The sequence below is a fragment of the Gekko japonicus genome, unplaced genomic scaffold (assembly GCF_001447785.1).
Source record: "Gekko japonicus isolate JY-2015 unplaced genomic scaffold, Gekko_japonicus_V1.1 scaffold709, whole genome shotgun sequence".
Taxonomy (NCBI): domain Eukaryota; kingdom Metazoa; phylum Chordata; class Lepidosauria; order Squamata; family Gekkonidae; genus Gekko; species Gekko japonicus.
In genome coordinates, this window is record NW_015169796.1 from 774,794 (window position 1) to 794,568 (window position 19,775).

At 43.6% G+C, this 19,775-nt stretch overlaps 1 protein-coding gene across 1 annotated transcript in view; it reads left to right on the top strand.

The window, feature by feature from the left end:
• Positions 1-17,256, top strand: part of NUDCD3 (NudC domain containing 3) — a 79,908-nt gene extending 62,652 nt beyond the window's left edge. Inside the window, exons 5-6 of the mRNA XM_015417063.1 lie at positions 12,987-13,175; positions 16,595-17,256. Of these exons, the coding sequence (XP_015272549.1) occupies positions 12,987-13,175; positions 16,595-16,705 (300 nt within the window). The 3' untranslated portion in view covers positions 16,706-17,256. The remainder of the gene's footprint in view (positions 1-12,986; positions 13,176-16,594) is intronic.
• Positions 17,257-19,775: the final 2,519 nt, after the last annotated feature.

Genomic DNA, 19,775 nt, shown 5'->3' on the forward strand with positions numbered 1-19,775 from the left:
AGAGGAAGAGTCAAACTTTGGGGACTCACCCGTGCACCAGAGGGCCAAGGCAGCAGGAGGCAAGAAGCCTGGGCGAGCTGGGCTCCTCCATGCCTGGCAGAAGATGAGGTGCAGAGGTGAGAGGTGGGCAAGCAGAAGAGACACTCAGCCAGCCACACAAGCTGTGTGCAAAGAAACTCCCGGTGCCCCAAGCTCCAGGGCTGCCTTGTTAAAGGAGTGCAGAGGCCAGACTCGCAAATGAGAAAAAGCAAGCTCAGGGTTCGTGGGTCGCATTTTGGGCTGTGGAAGAGGAACCGGCTCCATTCCTGGAGTTCTCTCGAGTTCCTGTGCTTTTGGTTTTGCTTTTTGCCAATCCGCCTCCCAAGACTGCTCCAGGTGCTCCGGCCTGAGGGCTGCTGGGGCTTCCCACAGTTTGGCCCCATTTTATCCTATGAGCCATTGAAGTCAATGGCAAAAACATAGGGTATATTCTGGGGGCTGGAGGGGAGGGGGTTTGAGGGAGAGGCTCCAAAATCGCAGGGTAGCTGCTGGAGCCTCTCCCCAAGATACCCACCCTGTTTCAGGAACATTGAACCAGGGGGTTCAATTCTACGGGCCCCCAAACAGGTTGCCCCATCTCCTCCATTGTTCTCTATGGTGGGAAAAAGTTACTTTTTTCCTACCATAGAGAACAATGGAGGGAATAGGCCGTCAGCGCCAAAGAGCCGCATGTGGCACTAGAGCCGCAGTTTGCCTACCACCGCCATAGGCCATTCTGGGAGTGAGTTGTTGGGTGAAAAGCGGAGTTTAAAATAAAATTTCTTTTTTCTTACTGAGGAAGCATTATACATGTTCAAGAGGTGCTCAGGGAGAAGAAGTGACATAATGTGGATTTCGGCATTTGAGTCAGGTCCCTAGAAACAGACTTTGCTTTCTTTTCTTTTTTTTAATCAACCTCCAGGGAAATAATTTCAGCATTCTCAGGGAGTGCTCAGTTTGGTACATCTGGGTCAGCCGGAACAAACGTCTTGATAGAAATAGTGTGGTGAAAGCCTAGATTAAGCAATTTGGTGTCTTCTGGTGTCCCCAGAGCTTTGTTATTTATTTGGCCCTGTATCTTGGGCCATTGTAGACAGATTTCAAGGACGGCAGCTAGTTTAGAGAAGAATCCTACCATTATGGAAATTATAAGCTCCATCCCCTTTAATTTGTTTAAGGCTGAACCAGATAATTGACCTTCCTCCAAGGAGAGGATAGGTTATCAGAAATGATACAGGAAGATGCATTTCATTAAATGTGAACCTCTTCTTTTGACTGCTTTAGAAAAGATAAAGAGTATGTTGTCATTCTCCTCTTCACTGTCCCCTCCGGCCCTTCTTTTTATGCCTAGTCTCTCTCTCTGTCCCCCAACTAAATTTAAAAAAATGCAGAAATGCTTCTGGATCTGTATTATTTCCCTGTTTCAGGTAGGGGACCATAGCCCCCCCCCCCCTTTTATCAAATAATTTTTTTCCCAGTTTCCCCTGTGATATTTGTGGGTGTGCAAATGGTCCGCAAGCTTCATTTTTGCCCACTATCCGTTCTTGTTTGTCTGGATGTCCTTTGTGAGGAACTTTTCCTGGTTCCTGCTTCTGTATGTAATATTGTGTGTGTTTCCTTTCTTTGTGCACTGATTAGTTTGTCAAAGAGTGAGATTAAAATAGATTCACATGAACTGGTTTTTAGAAACCTGTGCTAGGTGTTGGGCAAAGCATTTTCAGTTTCCTCTTTCTAAGCTCTCAGTAGCAAGCAGCTTGCTCTCTGATGTAGAATTGATATGAAATCTCCCTGTACTTTGCCATCAAAGTAGCTGCATTATGGCTAAGGTGCTACAGGTTTCTACCGTAACTACCGTAATCCGTAACTACCGTAACTACCGTAACTACCGTAATCCATCATCTTGTTTTAAAGATCTGCTGTTGGGATTTGGGGGGAAGCAACTATAGTATGAAAGGATTGGGTTGGATTAAGCCTAAGGACAGCACATCTTTATTTTCCCTTCCCCCCAGTAGCCATTTCCAACCCTGGGAGTATTTATTCCCGGGGTTGTGAGACCTGCATGAAGTAGTTGCCCGTGGATTGTAATGAGGAGAGGGAAGGGGACGGGATGAAATCACTCCCTTCTTCCTCTTCCGTCAGAGGAACCCCTGTGACAGAGATGGGAATGGGTGGTTTTGTTCCTTTGGCCCTCTCTGCTGCAGCTTCACAACCCACATAGTTATTACACCATGTGGCTACCATGACATGAGGGATAAACGTTTCCAGAGTTGGGAAGGACTACTGGGAGCAGAGGGAAATATGGAAGATGCGTAACCATCAGAGACTTCTGTTGATTGGTGGTTGGATGCAACACATTGAATGTTTCTTGATTATCTGAACGAAAAATTCATGCAAAGATCCTTTAATATCTTTCCAAGCAGTCACTTCATAAAATTGTGCACAGTGTATCATACGGCTGTCATCATTTGGATACGATCTACAGAGTCCATTGTGTGTACACTACATTTCCTTAAAGAATAGCAATGTGAGATGATTATGCCCAGTATTTGTGACGAAAACATTACTCAACTTCTTATAGAAGGTTATGCATGGAGGGAAAATGCTGCTAAGTGGCAGGGTTGCTACACAGATCATTTTCCACAGTCCAAAGTCAAGGAAATCTGAGAGAGACATCCTCTACTGTATTTGTGTAATATTGTGTGCAATTGATAGGATGCTGGGTCATGTGTTGCAGGATGAATGATCACGGCACGGTACTCACTTTTCACAGGGCTGCATTACCAAGGGGTATATATTTTTTGCTTTTGACAGTCTACCTAATTTGTGGATTAGTAGTATGGCTATTGAATACATTAGTAAAATGATTGTATCACTCTTGATTTGAAGGTACTATAAACTTTCAGAGAGCAAAACTGCCTAAGGAATTCTCTTCCCAAGAGCAGTTTAATGTGAAGTATCAAACTGAGTTGTAAACACGCAGATCAGCACCATGTAAAACTTAGGAACAAAAAGGAGGAAGATGTAACAGCAGTAGGACGCCTTTGATGAGTTGGGGTAGGACGCTTCCATTTTGTTCCACTGGTGCAGATTAGTTCCTCTAGTGCAAGGAGCCCTCCCCACCATAAGATGCTATTGCATCAGTGGAAGTGTCTTGAATCTTTGGAGGGCTCCCTTGTGCCAGAGGAACTTGTTGGCACCAGTAGAATAAAATGGTCTGGTGTAGTCCCTTTTTAGCATTTCTTGACTTGCATGGACTCCTGGGTTTCAAAATTAATTGACGTGGTCTCCCAAGGAAGTAGAAAACTTATTTTAGTTATTTAAAACCTCTCTCTGTTCCTTGTCTTTCTCCATTTTCTTTCTTGTCTTTGCTCTGGAACTTCTCTGCCATTGTCCATTTTTGCTGTCTGCTATCTGGATATACTGCTATGTCTTCACTGGGGTTTCTATTGTATGTACAGTAATGTTCAACTCTGAATGATTTATGTGCATAATGCACACACCCCTTTTGCTCAATCAGCCTGCCTATTTTTTTTAACTGCTGATAATCTAAGAATGTTGCAAAAAGTACAGTGTCATAGTGGCTAAGAGTGTTGTCCGAACCTGGAAATCCCCAGTTCAAAATTCATTTTTACCATGGAATTAAGAGGTGGCTTTAAGTAAGTCACTGCCCTTCTGTCTGTTCCCCCCACACACACACACACACAATATTGTGAGGATAATTCCCATTGACTTTATGAGCTGTTGTAAGGATTACTGAGAGCTGCATATAAAGTACTCTGAACACTTAAAAATGCTGCTCGTCAGTGTGGTGTTTGTAGTGGTGAAGCTTATGACACTGATTGGCTGAGCTGGTAAGTTGGCATGGAATTCTTACAAATTCCAAAAGCTCAGGGAGCAAAATTGCTGATGGTTCACAGCCCAGCTTTTTTGTGAAGAGCAGCCTTACACAAGCTGTAGGGACAGGAGTAGCTTTGTTGGTTGGGCTCCACACTGGGGAAGAGGACCGATAAAGTAGAGAAGCTAAAGGACAGCTCTTAGATACAAAGTAGTGGAAGAAAAGGGGAATTGTGAAACGGGAGCAGAAGAAACTTAGGAAGCATGAGGAGAAAGGCAGAGGAAACAAACCACTGTGGTGAGAGGGGGCCGTGCAGATTCCTCACTGTGGTGTTGGGGAGGCAGGAGTGCCAGGGCTGGGCAGACAAAACGGGCATGGAAAAGGGCCTTGCTTCTTCCCCTCACCTGATGGAAGGCCAGGGCCAGTTAGACAAGGTGGTGCCTGCCTGCCTCCCTTGGCTTATTCTTGCCTGACTGTCCCTGTCGGCAGTCTTCCTCAGCAAGTGCAGCCAGGGGCAATTGCTGTTGGGGGCCAGTTGAGGAAGGACAAGCCAGTAGCACTGACTCCAGGTATGAGCTAGTGAAAACAGCCACTGTGTCACACAGGGGCAGCAGCCTTGCTGCCCTGCTCACTTCCTACCTGGCTCAGCAGTGACAAGGCAAGGCAGGGGGCAGTGAGGCCTGGCACTGCACCACCTGCCTGTACCCAGCAGTAGAGGTAGCAGCCTCATCAGTGGTGTGCTTGGTTCCTGGGCTATGGCAGGAGAGAGCTTAGAAGAGATGGCACACCAGTCCACCAGGATGTTTTTTCTAGTGGCTATAATGGCCAATTGGCCTATGAGACAGGCAGGCTAAAAAGACAAGATAGGCAGTCAGCGGAAAAGCTAGGAAACGATGGGTAGTAGGGACATGAAGAAAGGCGCTAAGGAGCAAGGAAGTTTGTAGGGACAAGAAATGTCTGAAAGGTTAAGAAAGGTGTGGAGAGCTGGAGGCTGTAGACTAGGGAACCTAAGGGGCATAGAATTGTTAGGCCAAGAATAGACCTGGCCAGTCATTCCTTTAAGGATTGCACAGAAGCCAGATTTTGCCCATTGTGGCTTCTGTCATCTCTGCAGCAGTGTGACCATGGAAACCCAGAAAGGACCAAATGAGGGTCAAGAAGCAGGGAGAGGCTGAATTTCACATAAAGGTTTGAACTAGCTTGGCCAGTACTTTGGCTACAGGCTTCTGCTCTGTTTGTTATTTGTTCAGTGTTGGTGTTAGGAATACAGAAAGTGACACCATCATTTTAAAGGGACAGCTATGTATCATTTCTCTCCCTGGACCACTTCTGTTCTCTTAGGCTGTCCTCCACAGTGCATCTGTGGAGCAAATTCTAAGAATTTCAGCCATTTTAAAACAATGATTTGTTATATCTCACAGAGATTTTTATTCTCTTTAAAAACCACAATAAAGGCTGTAATTTACACCAATTATGAAATTCGTCAGTGGAACCATCCCTTTACTGGGAACAAAGCAGTGTTCAGAGAACAGTGTGCCAGCTCTTGAGTACCAAGGATGCCTCCTTATGCTGAATGTGAAAGAGAAGCCTCTTGAAAGGGAGGGGAAAGATGTTTTTGAATGAGGCCATGATGTTAAGGTTGTTTGCTGCAGAGTCTCTCCACTGAACAAGGCTTCATGTTCCATCTCAGATACTTCCATAAGTGATTTCTATTGTGCATATTGTAGGCCACGACAGTGCAACAAATGCAGAAGGAAGCCAGGAAACTGACAAAGAAGTGAACTTTCCGTTATGACCTTGTTGTCAACTGATTTCTAGGCTTTAAACAGCTCAAATAAGCAGGACCATTGCACCTTCACTGTAGACACCACTGCTGAGATTTTGGTTGATTTGTGCAAACAGCTCTGAGTTGCTCCTTTTCCTATACTAAAGTCATGCTTGAGCATCTTTAATGTAAATTTGAGCATCACTGCCTTCCCAAAATCATCTAGCTGGTTCCTAGATTAAATATGTCCTTTTCCAATAGAAAAATTAGAAGCAATTGGATTGAGAGGTCCCTTAACTATTTTCCCACCCCCTTTGGTGGTTTTTTTTTGGGGGGGGAGCGGAGCAGGGGAGGTTTGCTTGAGACCTAAATTTTCTCATATGTGTATTTTTCTTCTTCCTTTTAATTTTTTTAAAGGAGGCTTCAATCAACTTGTGAAATGTTGACTACTTTAAGAAAATGCTGTTTTATAACTCATGCATGTCTTTTGCATTGTTTCCTTTCCCTGTGTTTCCTTTCTGCCTGTGTCTTGTCAATAATTGGATTGTAAGCCTTTTTGTTTTAATTTCCGTGAAGTGCTTAAAATATATGGAGTTCTTGGTTTGTGAAAAAAAAGAAGGAAATGTGTGTCACGAGTTTTATGTGCCCATGTTTTCAAAAGAACAGTTTGGTGTCGCCAAGAAACGATGGGCAAACTCTCCTGACAAATGGCTCACTAGTTGCAAAGGGCATATATGAATATTGGGGGAGGGCATGCTTGCATTAGAGCAAAATGTCAAAAATTGCCTTGCAGTTTTTTGTTGTTGGTATTCATAAGAAGTTTAAGAACACAAGACCTCAGCATTCCTGTCTTCCTTCCTCACTAAAGAAAATAACATATATAATATCTATAACCATAGGCTAACATTTAAATAAATACCAGCTGTATTATTGAGGCTTTTAAACCTTTTGCTTTATTTCCTTTTGCATAAAAACAGCATAGTTATAAATATCATGATTTAATTTCAACTCAACCAGAATTCAAAAAAGGTTTCCAACATTTATCACAATGCAGTTTCTGCATTAGGCCATTTCTTTTGCTTTCCATAATTTTAGCGGTCCATTCTGTAAGTGAGGGCATTTGGGATTTTTTTTTTTTTTTTGGTCATACTATCTCGTTGCTATGAGGGTTTGAGCTGACATAAGCAAATTCCAAGTCAGTTCAAGATGACTTTCATGGTCCCAAGTCAAATAGTTATTGGATCATAAGTTATAATGTAATCAGCCAGCCATCTGATCATATACAGTACCTTTCCCCAGCACTTTCTGTACCGTAGCAGTGTTATATATTGTTTCCTTCTGTCTCTGAAGGGCTGGTTGCAGAGTCCTGCCTCTCTTCTCTTTAATTTTCTTTTTACTTTTTTTGCTGATGAAACTCTACCTCTGGGTTCAGAATGGTTGTGCTAAAAGAAGACATAACAAGATGGAACAATCTCTCGCTGACCTTAGCTGATAGGATACATCTTGTGAAGAGCTCCTTATTACCTAAATTCCTTTTCTTATTCCGCACAGTACCAATTTTTATCCCAATAAAGGACACAAGTACATGGCAAAATACACTTACAAGATTCCTTTGGGAGGGGAAAGAATCGAGGATAAATCATAAAGTACTGTACCAACCATCCTGTCTAGGAGGTCTAGATCTCCCTAACCTCCGTAGTTACTACTGCGCTGCAATATTGACACAAGTGGTATCAATGCTTCACCGCGATCAACAAAAGCCGTGGATGCAAATAGAGGAATCTTACTCGATGCCCTTCAGCTTACAAGAAATTTTTTGGACAAAATCCAATCTCAGGCCAAAGACTATTAAGCATAACATGTTTCTATCAACCTCACTCAAGTTGTGGGATCAGGAAAAGAAACTACTCCCGACTGGAATATCCCAACTGTCGACATATTTACACCAACCTTGGTTCCCCCACGGGATGGCTCCTGACGCATTTAGCCGCCAGTGCGATTTGGTACACCAAGGGAACATTAGGGATAAACAGTGCTTCGATCAGTGCATCGGCGCTCCTACACGATGGCACCAATACCTGCTGTTGAAAAATCTAATCGAAGATCTGGCGGGACAAGGCATTTTCAAGAGGGAGTTAACACCTCTGGAGAGGATTATCAAATTATACCCTGTTACACCAAAAGGGATTCTATCTAAAATCTACAAGGCGATAGCGATAGCAGGAAATCAAGTGAGATCGAGTTACCAACACCGCTGGGAAGAAGATCTCAGTCAGCAATGGGAGGACGAAGACTGGGAGCTGATATGGGCCTCCCCAGTGAACAAATCTGCAATGTTTAATCTTCGATTACAACACTTTAAACTGGCCACGAGGTGGTACATGACCCCATCGCAATTGAGCAAAATCAGCAAATCCAATAACGCCATGTGTTGGAAGAGATGTGGGCAGGTAGGCTCTTATATTCATTGCTGGTTGAGTTGCCTAGTAATTCACCAATTTTGGAAGGAGATAACTCTACGCATGAGGGAAATGACCAGTCAAAAAATCTCCTTTAAGCTGGAAATGATTTTATTGAATAAATGGGATGACTCTACAAAGGAAGACAAAAGACATCTCACATCGCTTCTGTTAACAATGGCCAAACTGACAATAGCCGCGCTGTGGAAATCCCCAGACCCCCCTACTTTATCTTTATGGCATGACAAGCTGTGGGAACAGTTTATCATGGCGAAAATTAACAATTTGAATCAGGGGGTTCAGGCGTCTAATATCACATTGCATTTGAAATTTGGAAGATTTTGGTCACCAGTAATGGACTATATGACGAATCACGAGATATTACCCACAAACCACATATATCATAGATGGCTGTTCCTATAATGCTTGTGATATCAGCGGTTTCTGAATAAGAGGCGTAAGATGATATATACTGTACAATGATCAAGGGTGGAAATTAGGAGAGCAGACTTTAGTTTTAATGGGCTTAATGTAGCTAAACCTGGTCACCACGAGTTAGACTTGTAACCCGCCCCGGCTCACGGTGGATAGAATACTTATAGTGGATATTGTTTGCATATCTTTGTTGGACACACGGTGTAATGCATGTAATGTTTGAAACTTCAATTCCTCCATTTGTGTTTATGTATACTTTCAAGTAAAAGAATAAAAATAATTTTTTTAAAAAAAATAAAAGCTTGAAGATAAAAAAAAAAGAATGGTTGTGCTGCTTAACCTCTTTGAAGCTCATAAGGTATCTTTAAGGAGATGGCTGCTGAGGGCTGAGAACACAAGAGCCCTGTTGGATAAGACCAGGGGGGCATCCAAGTGCCTCTAGGAAGCCCCTAATCAGGGCATGCCTTCCCATGTTGCTGGGCCTCCCATAGCACCTGGAGCTCAGAGGTGCAAACCAGGAGACCTTTGGTGCTCGTGGTGAGATGTTGTGCTTTTGTTTTCCTTAGGGGGAAGGGTCTTTGAAGCCAACAAATCTGCCACCCTTTTGCAGCTCCTCTTCCCATGCTGACCAGCCCTCTCTCACATTCTGCCCTCCTCCTCCTGGCTCCTCTTGGCTTCAGCGATTTTGCTTCTAGGTGCAGTGATAGTGTGGGTGTCTTAGCACAGGTTAGTTTCGCCCACATCTTCAGTGTCAGCGAAAGGCCTGTTTTCTGTTACTAAATAAGTTTCTTAAGCAATGTGAATGTGACACTCGCCTCTGTATTTCACCCTCTTCTTGCAGCATATTGAATTTGTGACTCTTGCTGTCTCCCTGGCAGCCACTGAAAGGAGCAGCTTTCTTTTCTTGCCAGACAACTCTTCCAAAATTACTCTTCCCTCTTTATCATGGAATAGATTCTTGCACATACAGGTACACGCAGGCCAGGCAACCCCAGCAAGCAAAGGTGGCAGTGAAAATGTAACCCATCTCAGCCTCCTTCATTCCCATTCTTGTGCAGTTTGGTGTAGTGGTTAAGTGTGCGGACTCTAATCTGGCAGAACCGGGTTTGATTTCCCACTCCTCCACTTGCACCTGCTGATGTGACCTTGGGTCAGTCACAAGCTGTGGCACAGCTGTTCTTAAAAGAGCAGTTTGTGTCAGAGTTCTCTCAGCCCCACCCACCTCACAGGGTGTCTGTTGTGGGGAGGGGAAGGGAAAGGAGTTTGTAAGCCACTCTGAGACTCCAAGTGAAGGGCGGGATATAAATTCAAGCTCTTCTTCTTCTTCACATCAGATGGAACTTTCTGAAGTTCAGGCAGTGTTCCCTCTAAGCTCAGTTCGTGTGAGCTAGCTCACAGTTTTTTAGCCTCCGGCTCACACATTTTTGTCTTTGCTCTGGAAGGATGGCTCCAGAGCAAGCTAATTTATGCAGCAGCCAAATCGCTCGCTCACAACTTTAATGCCAGTAGCTCACAAAGTAGAATTTTTGCTCACAAGACTCCACAGCTTAGAGGGAGCATTGCAGGAGCTGATTTCTGAATTACTGAAATACAAAATCGCAGCACTTACTTGTTTACGTAGTGGAGTGTATAGATCCTATTCATTTCTTGCTAAAGTTATTTTTCTCTTTTCTTTTTAAAAATGTAGAACACACACATGAAGCGGCCTTATACTGAATCAGACCATTGGTCCATCTCAGTCAATACTGTGTACACAGACTGTCAGCAGCTCTCCAGGGTCTTAGAACAGAGCTCATACACATCATCTACTGCCTTTTAAACTGGAGAGGCCAGAGATTGAACTTGGAACCTTCTGCATACCAAGCAGATGCTCTGCCACTGAACCACAGCCCGTTGCTTGGCTGGATCAGACTAAGGGTCTGTTAAGTCCAACTCATTTCTTGAAGTGTCTTTTGGCTGCTTCTGGGAGGCCCACAAGCAGGATGTGAATGCCAATCTTTCCCCGGTGTTTGGTTCTCATTACAATCGGAACATGGAGATTCCATCTAGCAGACTTGGCTTATAGATTCTGGTCTACCTATCCTCCACAAACTTGTATGAAGCTTTTTTTCAAAGCCATCTTGGCTAGTGGCCATCATCACATCTAGTGGGATTGAGTTCTACCTTTTTATTAATATGTTCTCCACGTGGGTGACCCTTAGTTCTACTAGTATGAGGGGTACAACAAATTTTCTCTCTGTATGCTGTTTCTAATTTGGTAACTCTTTCCATTGTCTTCTGGTTTCCTAGGGAAGATGTTCTTACACACATTGCCTTAACTGGCATTTTCTGGACCCTTTTCTGCTGTTAGGATATCCTCTTTTATGAGAGAGGGAGACATTAATTGAAGGTGCTGTATCCATTCGTAGTTCACTAATAGCTGAAGTGGTTGGCCTCCTGCCATTATACCTTTTGCATGTTTCACCTATGCAAATTAGTCAGGCAATGTTATTTTCTGTGCTTTATAGTCCTGGGGGATGATGTCACTGACAGCCAATCTTAGCACTTGCATTGTGTCTTGCTCATGATTGCCTTCTGAATGGTTAAGATCAGCTACACCTCTTCTGATAGTCCACTTAGTGTTGGTTTTCCTACAACAGAAATCCAAACATGGTCCTGCAAAAGTGACTCTTATTTGTCTTCTGGGTTGATGATTTTGGGGATGTCCTTCAGATGGAACCCTGAGAGAGGCTTGGCCACTAGCAGAGACGATGGCCTCTTGCCAGCATCGTTTCTGAGATGACAATGTCTGCTCATGTGGATTCTGCAATCTGCAGTAGAGATAGGTGGGGTACCGCCACAGTTGTCATGTGGGTGCTGAAATCCCTCCCCAAAAGCCATCCCTTTAGAGTGTTGGGAAAAAAGTCTAGAAAGCTTGGTACCGTGTAACCAAACAAATAAAAAATTGCCTCCTCTTTAGATGTTATGCAGTACAATGTATTCGCTCATGCCCTTTGCACACAAAGCTGCTTTATATCAAGTCCTCCATCTAGCCCAGTATTGTCTACTCTGGCAGTGGTTCCCTAAGAACTCTTAGGCAGACATATTTTTCATTCTTGCTGCCAGAGATTTTGAACAGGAGTTAGTAGGGAATTAAACCAGGGGCCACTTACGTGCAAAGCCTGTGCTCTGCCCCTGAAATACACCAAAGATAAATTACCCCTAACTCTCTGAGCATGGCTTTTTTTACGATCAAATCTGGGGTCCTCTCATAATTTGAGGACGACTCATGCCTTTTAGATTTACAAGCCAGGTGGACAAGATGCACATTCTCGTAGAAATTTTGGTTACTAGCCCAGGAATACCTGAGCATGTTCTGTGCAGTGAAGAATACCGTAACATAGTAGCTTGCTGTGTAAAGCATTGGAAAGTTGGGGCATGTCATTCAGGAAACTATCCTCAGGACAAATAACCAGCAATGGTTCATCTGTGGTATTCTGTTCTCCTAACTGCTGAACAAGAGCTATCCTATACTGATTTCAGTGAGCATAGCCCTGACCTGGATAGCCCAGGCAAGCCTGATCTTGTCAGATCTTGGAAGCTAGAAATTGGAAAGGAGACCTTCAAGGGACACCAGGGCTGGGATGCAAAGGCAGGCAATCAAGCCATCTCTCTGAAATGTCCAAACCCCACTAGGGGTCGCCAGAAGTCACCATGATTTCCAGGCATGCAAGCACACACACAACCCCTCCCCCCCAAAAAAAAAGAAATCAGTGGGCGTAAACTGGAATAACTTTGCATAGGGTTGCACTGTAAATCTTTAAGTGTGGATGGGAAAATGTTGGAAATATTCAGTGTCCACATTGTTCCCATTTATAAGGCCAGGCTCTTGAGTGGTCAACTTCAAACTATTGCAAAGTGAATGTTGAACTCTTTTGGTTGAGATATGTAATGAAAGGGGGATGTTGCCCAGCTATCCTTGTGCCAGATTAGCTCTGAAAGGACATGTCCATTTTTGGAAGGGAAGGAAAGAGGAAACTCACTCTGATTACTTCTAGAATGCCAGCTGGAACTTGAAAAGGTAGAATTTGGGTTAAATTTGCAAATGGATAGGATTTCAGTTTCATTATTTAAACTTGCTCTTGAAAGAACTGATACCTTAAATTTACTTATTTCCTCTCCCCTTTCTATTTCTTTTTCCTTTTGTAGGCTCTTTTATGTTGTGTTTCTTAGCAATTATGCTAAATTGTAAACTGCATTGAATACATTGGCAGAAATGCAGTTATCTAGTCGTATTTCTGTTGCATTTTAGTTTACTTGTAAGGTGCTTTGAGAACCTGTTCTGGTTGGCTCTGAAACCTTCCTAGTTATTCACTTGGTCAAGAACTCTTACAGAGACTTCCATTACTCTGATGGCATCCGTCTTCGAGCCTGTCTGGCTGCTGTGGATTGTCTTCCTTTCTGAGTTAACACTGCTTCTGTTTTGTGTTCCCAGATTAACCTGAATAAAGTAGGTGAATACTGGTGGAGTGCCATCTTGGAAGGGGAAGAGCAGATCGACATCGATAAAATCAACAAGGAACGTTCAATGGCTACTGTGGATGAAGAGGAACACGCTGTGTTGGATAGACTGAGTTTTGACTACCACCAGAAGCTGCAAGGCAAACCCCAAAGCCATGAGATGGTATGTTTTTCTTAAACACCCTTTACCTATTGGGCCACAAATGGGGAATTGCTTTGTTTCCTGGGAGTACAGCCCTTTCCCCCCGTGTTCTGTGTGTCAGGTAAATTGTCAGATGATATGAATAATTTGAGGGATTCCCTCTAGGATGGTAGAATAGCTTTTTAAAAATGGGATGATTTTGTCCTTTGAAGAGAAGAGAGCTCCATGGCTGGCTTCCACAATTCTGCTCCAGTCTGTCTTGGGCCAACTGAGGCAGGGGGACAGGCATACAACTGCTTGAAGGGGAAAAGAAGAATAGGCAGAACTCTGAATCCTTCATGCTGGACATGAGTTGTGGAAAATATGAGAATCTCCTGTTGATATGACTGGGAAAGTTCCACCAAGCTAGTAACTTGTGGACCCATTTGCATGGCTGATCTGAATGCTCCCATTTTTGGTGCTTCAAAATGGTGCCGCCTCTGGTGTCCTATTAAAGGTTAGGAAGGCAGTATGTGAACTAAATGATTAAAACAATGTGAATGGCTACTGTTCTGAGAGAGCTGCCAGGTGTAACTGTGCCTCAGTTGATGCATGATGGCTGTTGGCTTATTAATTGCAGCGCTCTTAGAGTGTGAAGCGATTGCCAGTAAAACTTGCAGCATTTTGTTATTGTGAGCTGTGCTGGAAAGCATCCAGTGATGTATCTGGCTTTGAAATTTCACTCATTTACTGTCATTGGAAAATCTAATCAGACAATAATAGTGTGTATCACTATTTATGTCACTTTGTATGTTATTTTTTTCATGATTATGTATGGAGTCCATTGTGACTGTCTTTGGGGCTTCAGAAACCATGCATCAGCTGTTGTGGAATTAGCCTAACAGTGTAGTCTGAAGCAGAGTTACACTGTTTAAAGTCTGTTGAAGTCAATTGGCTTAGAAGGATGTGACTCTTCTTGGGGTTACAGTGTAAATGTCTGCGCCTTATCTAGAGATCTAAAACTTCTGGATATTTTGAAGCCACAGGGGAAAAAATGTTTCTCCCCCCGCCAAAAAAAAACCCCAGAAATTTTGGGAAAAATTGAAATATATGCAATACCCATTGTCATATCAAACCTAAAACTAATTTTACTGCTTTAACAATATTAAATGCATCATTTATCATTTACTTAGCATATAAAATTGCAATATTTGATGTATTTATGGAATTTGAAATTTATAAATGCCTTAGTTTTCTACAAGCAAAATTGCAAATGTACCCAGTACTAGAGATAAAACTGCAAGCTGATTCAACCCATGCAATCTTAGCACATGTACCTTAATACTTGCTTTCTGGTTAGAGAGATCTCAGTTCTCGATGAAACTGTCAGAGTTTTCCTTTGAGGCTTTGGTGCAGTTTCTGCTGCACATCCTATTGATCTTTTTTTCCCTCCAGTAAGGTAGGGCAATAAGGTACTTTTTACCCAGTCTATGGGTAAGTGTGTCACAGTGCTTTGAGGGAGAGATGAAAAGGTCAACCACAAGTCAGGTAAAAAGGACAACAGAAGGCATGCAACAACTGAAAAGCAAGGAAAGCTCTGCTTGCTTTCTTCATGAATTCGGTAGCCTTCTAGGTGCAGAAATACATCTTGAATTTAAGAGCTGCATATGTCTTCACCATTCTAAAAGATAAAATATTTCATATGAGGTTTTCTTTTCAGTACTGCCCCAAATTTCCTATTTTTCTGTTGGAAAAATGGAGGGAGGGAAGCTTCAGAAAAATTGTGGTCCTCCCTAAGTTTTTCAGGGTTTTTTTCTGGACCATAATATCTCTAGCCCCATCTCTTCTGTTAGGCTCAAGATAGATTGCAACAAGCACAAAATACTCTCAGATCTGCACTCCTATAAACCAGTATTAAACCGTACGCACATCAAAATGATTGTATCAAAAGTAGTGTTTTTAGATCTCAGAGATGCACTAAGAACAGAGAATAATATACATTTAAAAATCTCAACTCCTCCAAATGAGAAAACCTTGCGCTGTTTTTCAAAATGATCACTTCTGTGAATCAGAACCTCTAAATTTCAATTGTAAAGAACAGGATTGTGTAGTGATGCCTGAGGTTTGTGGGGCTGCCGATTCCCAAATGTTCTCTTTTTTATTTCTTAGATTATTTACTAGTGGAAAAACCAGAATGGGATCCCCTTTTGGTTGGCAAGCATTACCAACAAGTTCCTTTGCCCTTCCAGTGTAGCAGAGCTGATTATTCATTTTATAGTGACGATTCCATGAATATGGAATTCAGTAGGGAACTGACTCTGATGCAGCAGTTCCTCTCAAATGGCAATGTTTCTTCCTTTTTTCTTTCTTTCATTAAAAAAAAGATGTTTCTGTCCACTCATGATTGTGAAGATGTGCTTGAAAATATGCTGCTCAGTGCTTTGGCAGTGGCACTTAATCATACTCCCCCCCCCTTTTTTTTTTTTGGTCTAAGCTGAACCAATTCAAAACCAGCAATAACTCAAAAGGGCTGATGGAGAACAAAGCATGTCGACTGAAGTGGTTCCCATTTAAATGAGCAAAGACTGCAATTAGTATCATCTATGCATAATTCAGGGTGCAGAATTTAAATCGTTTTGGAGCAGAGTTATGAGTACCTAGCATAAACATCCCCCACACATTGCACACAACAATTCAGTTCCCAGTTGTTTCTGCTCTGAGGAAGGCACCTCGCATGCCACGGTCTGTGGCACTCAGTATGCCTGGTGCTGCTGTACATATTTGAAGCTCATAGTTTTTGCTCACTTTGCAGTAGGCACTCTTAAAGATAATATGTTACTGCAGTGCCAAGCTGCCTCGATCTATCAGGAGCACTGGGAAAACTAGACGAGAAGGAGGATCAGGCTCCCCAGATCAGACTTGCTTGAACATAAGAACATAAGAACATAAGAGATGCCAATGTTGGATCAGTGATCAGGCTCCTCAGATCAGACTTGCTCGGTGATTTAGGGTTTTTTGGGGGGGGGATCCCTGAGGTGTGTTCATAACAGCTAAGTGGGGGAAAATTTGATTGATAAGGATAGATGTTGAAGGCTAGTAGGGTAGCAGGGTTAATCTCTCTCTCTCCTTTCCTCCCTTCATGCACCACCTTTCTTCCCAGTGATAATCCAGAGCAGCAGCTTACATTGTTCTCCTCTCCTCCATCTTACCCCACATTTACCCCTGTGAAGATCAATTCATGTGGGTAGCCGTGTTGGTCTGAAGCAACAGAACAAAGTTAGCGGGCTAGGCTAGGCTGGAATTGGTGACTGGCTCAATGTCAGCCAGCAGACTTCCATGGCGCAGTGGGGATCTGAATTTGGCTCTCCCAGACCTGACACTCCAACACTGGTTCTGACACTCTAACACTACATGTATATATGTACACTGCCTAAATTAACATGCCTCTGTTGCAATTTCAGAAAGTCCACGAGATGCTGAAGAAGGGCTGGGATGCTGAAGGCTCCCCTTTCCGGGGCCAGACGTTTGATCCTTCCATGTTCAACATCTCTCCCGGGGCTGTGCAGTTTTGATGATGGGAGAATCACCAACATGCCGGGGACAGCAGGGACGAAGCAGATGCCACTGCCATACCCCTCCTGCTTGCTGATGACGTCAAGCAGCCCGTTTTCTTTTTTGTCCCTGCCGTTGTCATCTGGGTTTGTTTGCAAAAAACGACAGACTTTAAAAAACGGGCCCGGCATGTGGGTTTGGTTTTGGGGAGGGGATGTAGAGGGAGCTGAAGTGTGAGTGTGGGTGAGTCCTTCCCTCTGGCATCAGGTTGGCAGATTTGATATGCGTGTGGGGGAAGCCCATCAAAAGCAGCATTACGCACCGCGTTGCCATGACAACCAGTGGCTGCTGGTAGCGTCTCCCGTCTCCCCTTCTCTCTGCTTCTTAATGGATTCATTTGCTACTTTTTTTGGGGGGGGGAGCAGTGTGGTGGAGGTCAGGAATAGGTGCAGTTTGGTTGAAATGACTGCAGCTTTTCTCTCTTGCTGATTTGAAGGTGCATTCTGTTGCCCAGTTCCAGCATTTAAGACACATCATCTCCTTAAAGTACTGGGCAGTTCAGCCTTTTTAAAAACATCTTTAAAACATGGTCAGTGTCATTCAGCAGTCTCTAAAATGTTAGGTTTGGTCCTAACAGTGGGAGGTAGTTGCTGCAGGCACCTACAAATATCAGGAAAAGAGCCAGAGTCACTCGACAGCCATATCCTATCGGTGGAGGTCTGTAAAGCACAGGCATGGGACAAAAAAAAGTGTGGGGGGGAGGGGGAAACCTTGTTCTTGTCGTCTTGATTCCAAAGTCTGAATTATTTTGTTTCCCAGAGAGCTGCATTTCTGTGTTGCGGACCTGAGTTAGTTAGTTGACAAAAGCATTTAGAATAAAACATACCTTTTCTCTCCCTCTGTTGCCCCTTAAATGCATGTGCTTTACTGTGGACTCTGGCAAACAGCTGCTGCTGAAAAGGAGGCAGTCTTCATGGGGTACTGTCTTTCCTCTGATGACCTTGTATTGGGAGTGCTCTAAAGCATCACAGGCAAGCGGCAAGGTCACTGAACAATACCACCTGGTTGGATTTCATACGTTTTGCAACAAGGGAAGGGAGCTTTGATCTTGTCACTCATTGGATCATTCAGAAGATGGCACTGCAATGCCAAAAGTCACCACCAATGGCTTCCGTGCCTCAGCTGGCTGTATGACTCTGCCTGGAACGTATCAACTGTTCTCAGTAAGATGGTGGTCCTGCTCCTGTGTGCTTGAGGAGGGAAGGGTACTAGAGAGTGCCATTTGTCCGTGGTGATCTCTATATTGTTTATTCTCATGTCAGCAGCAGGCAATCTGATTTTAGGGAGAAAAGGTGTGTTTGGAATTGAATGCCTGTTGCCTCTTTGGAGGGTCCCATTCCCTTCTTTCTTGAGGCGGGCTTGAACCCCTTGTAGAGAACACATCAGGGGAAGGCCTCAGCCTCTATGCCATGTTGTTCTGACAGTGCTGGAGCATTTTGGGCAGGTGAATAAGCAACAAAAGCCATGTTTGATGCAAAACACTCCATTTCAGATGTATTGTTAGTTAGAGCTGCTAGAAGACTTCTTGTCACTGTCCTTTAACTGAAGAAGTGAACTGACAAGTTATTGTACGTAGTACAGGCAAGGGGCTGTACAGATCTCAAGATAACCTGATAGAACATGATGTGTACAGCCAACTGAAGGGGACAGTAGGAGTCCACAGAGAAGCTTGGGATTTATTATCATGAAGGAGTGGACCTTCCAACATGTGTTCTTCACTGATAACTGCCCTCATTAGAGAGCTACATCAGGTGTGATTGGCCAAAAATGGGTCAAGGGACTAACTGGCCAATACCTGGTCATGCTTGGGTCTTCAAGCAAGTTGAAAGCGATCTGGAGGAAGTGGACTGATGTTCTGCTTCTTGCTTATAGACCCTTGAAAATAACTTTTTAAATGACAAACAAGTAAGATGTGCCAAATTTATCTAAGTGGGGGCTGTCTAACTGCCTTTAGAATTCAGCACAGTGGAGAAAAGGTGCTTTCCCTCCCTCCTTGGTGGTGTAGCTCACACATCAGCTTGCCCACCAAAGGAAGAAAATAGAGCTGCTTTGTTACTAAAGGAGATGACAAGCAGAGCACACTCTTTGGAACACCAAGTGTGGTAAAGCCGCAGAAGGATCCAGCACTGTTTCTTTAATTGTTCTAGTTAAAAAGGTAGCAGATTTTCAAGTTGCACAGAATTCTTTGTAACTCCAGAGTTGATTGCCCCTTCTACACAGCTGGACCCCAACATACTACTTAACTATAGGTTGCATCATTTTAATTCCTATTTGGGTCAGCCTGTAGCTGCAATGGAAAGTGCATTATGGATCTGGTTTAGCATTCTGTATTTTTAGCTCTGATCAGTCTCATAGGGGATCTCTGCACCTGCTTGTCTTCCTTTGAGAAATATGTTTAGTGTCTTTCCTCCTGAATGCTAAAATAATCTCACACTGCAGTTGACTGTGTTTCGTTCAGCGTTGGCAGTGGAGAGGAAGCTAGTGTGGCCACAACACAAGGCAAAGTTTTGTTTGTTTTTTTGCCATTGCAAGAGTTCAGCAGTCTAATTCTGAATGGCAGTTCAGAAGACAAGTGCTGTGGGGTGCAAGTAGATGCCAAATGCTCCCGATAACCTTGGCAAGGAATGACCGTTCTGTTATGTGATTACTAGCACATTCCATGCCAGTGGGCAGCAGCTGCATTGCCACAAAAGCAGTCACTGAAACAGGCACGTTTTCAGCTGCGGTGCGATGGGTGGAGCAAGCATTCCACTCCCACACAAGGAAGTGTGCTGGGCTCCCTGTTATGAGGGACCTGAGCTGCCTTTTGGAGTCAGCGGTGTCACATTCTGCATTTGGCATAACTGTAACTGTTCCCGGATGATCTGATCCTGAGGATGGACAAGGAGCTTGCTGGAGAAAGGAAACTGAGGTAGACCTCCCCATCTGGGCAGTTAAGTGGTGTTTGTACCTTTCTGGTTTTTTCCTTCCCCCGTTCTTTTTTTAATAGCATCAGTATTATTTGTTGTTTCTAAAGCACCTGTAATCAGC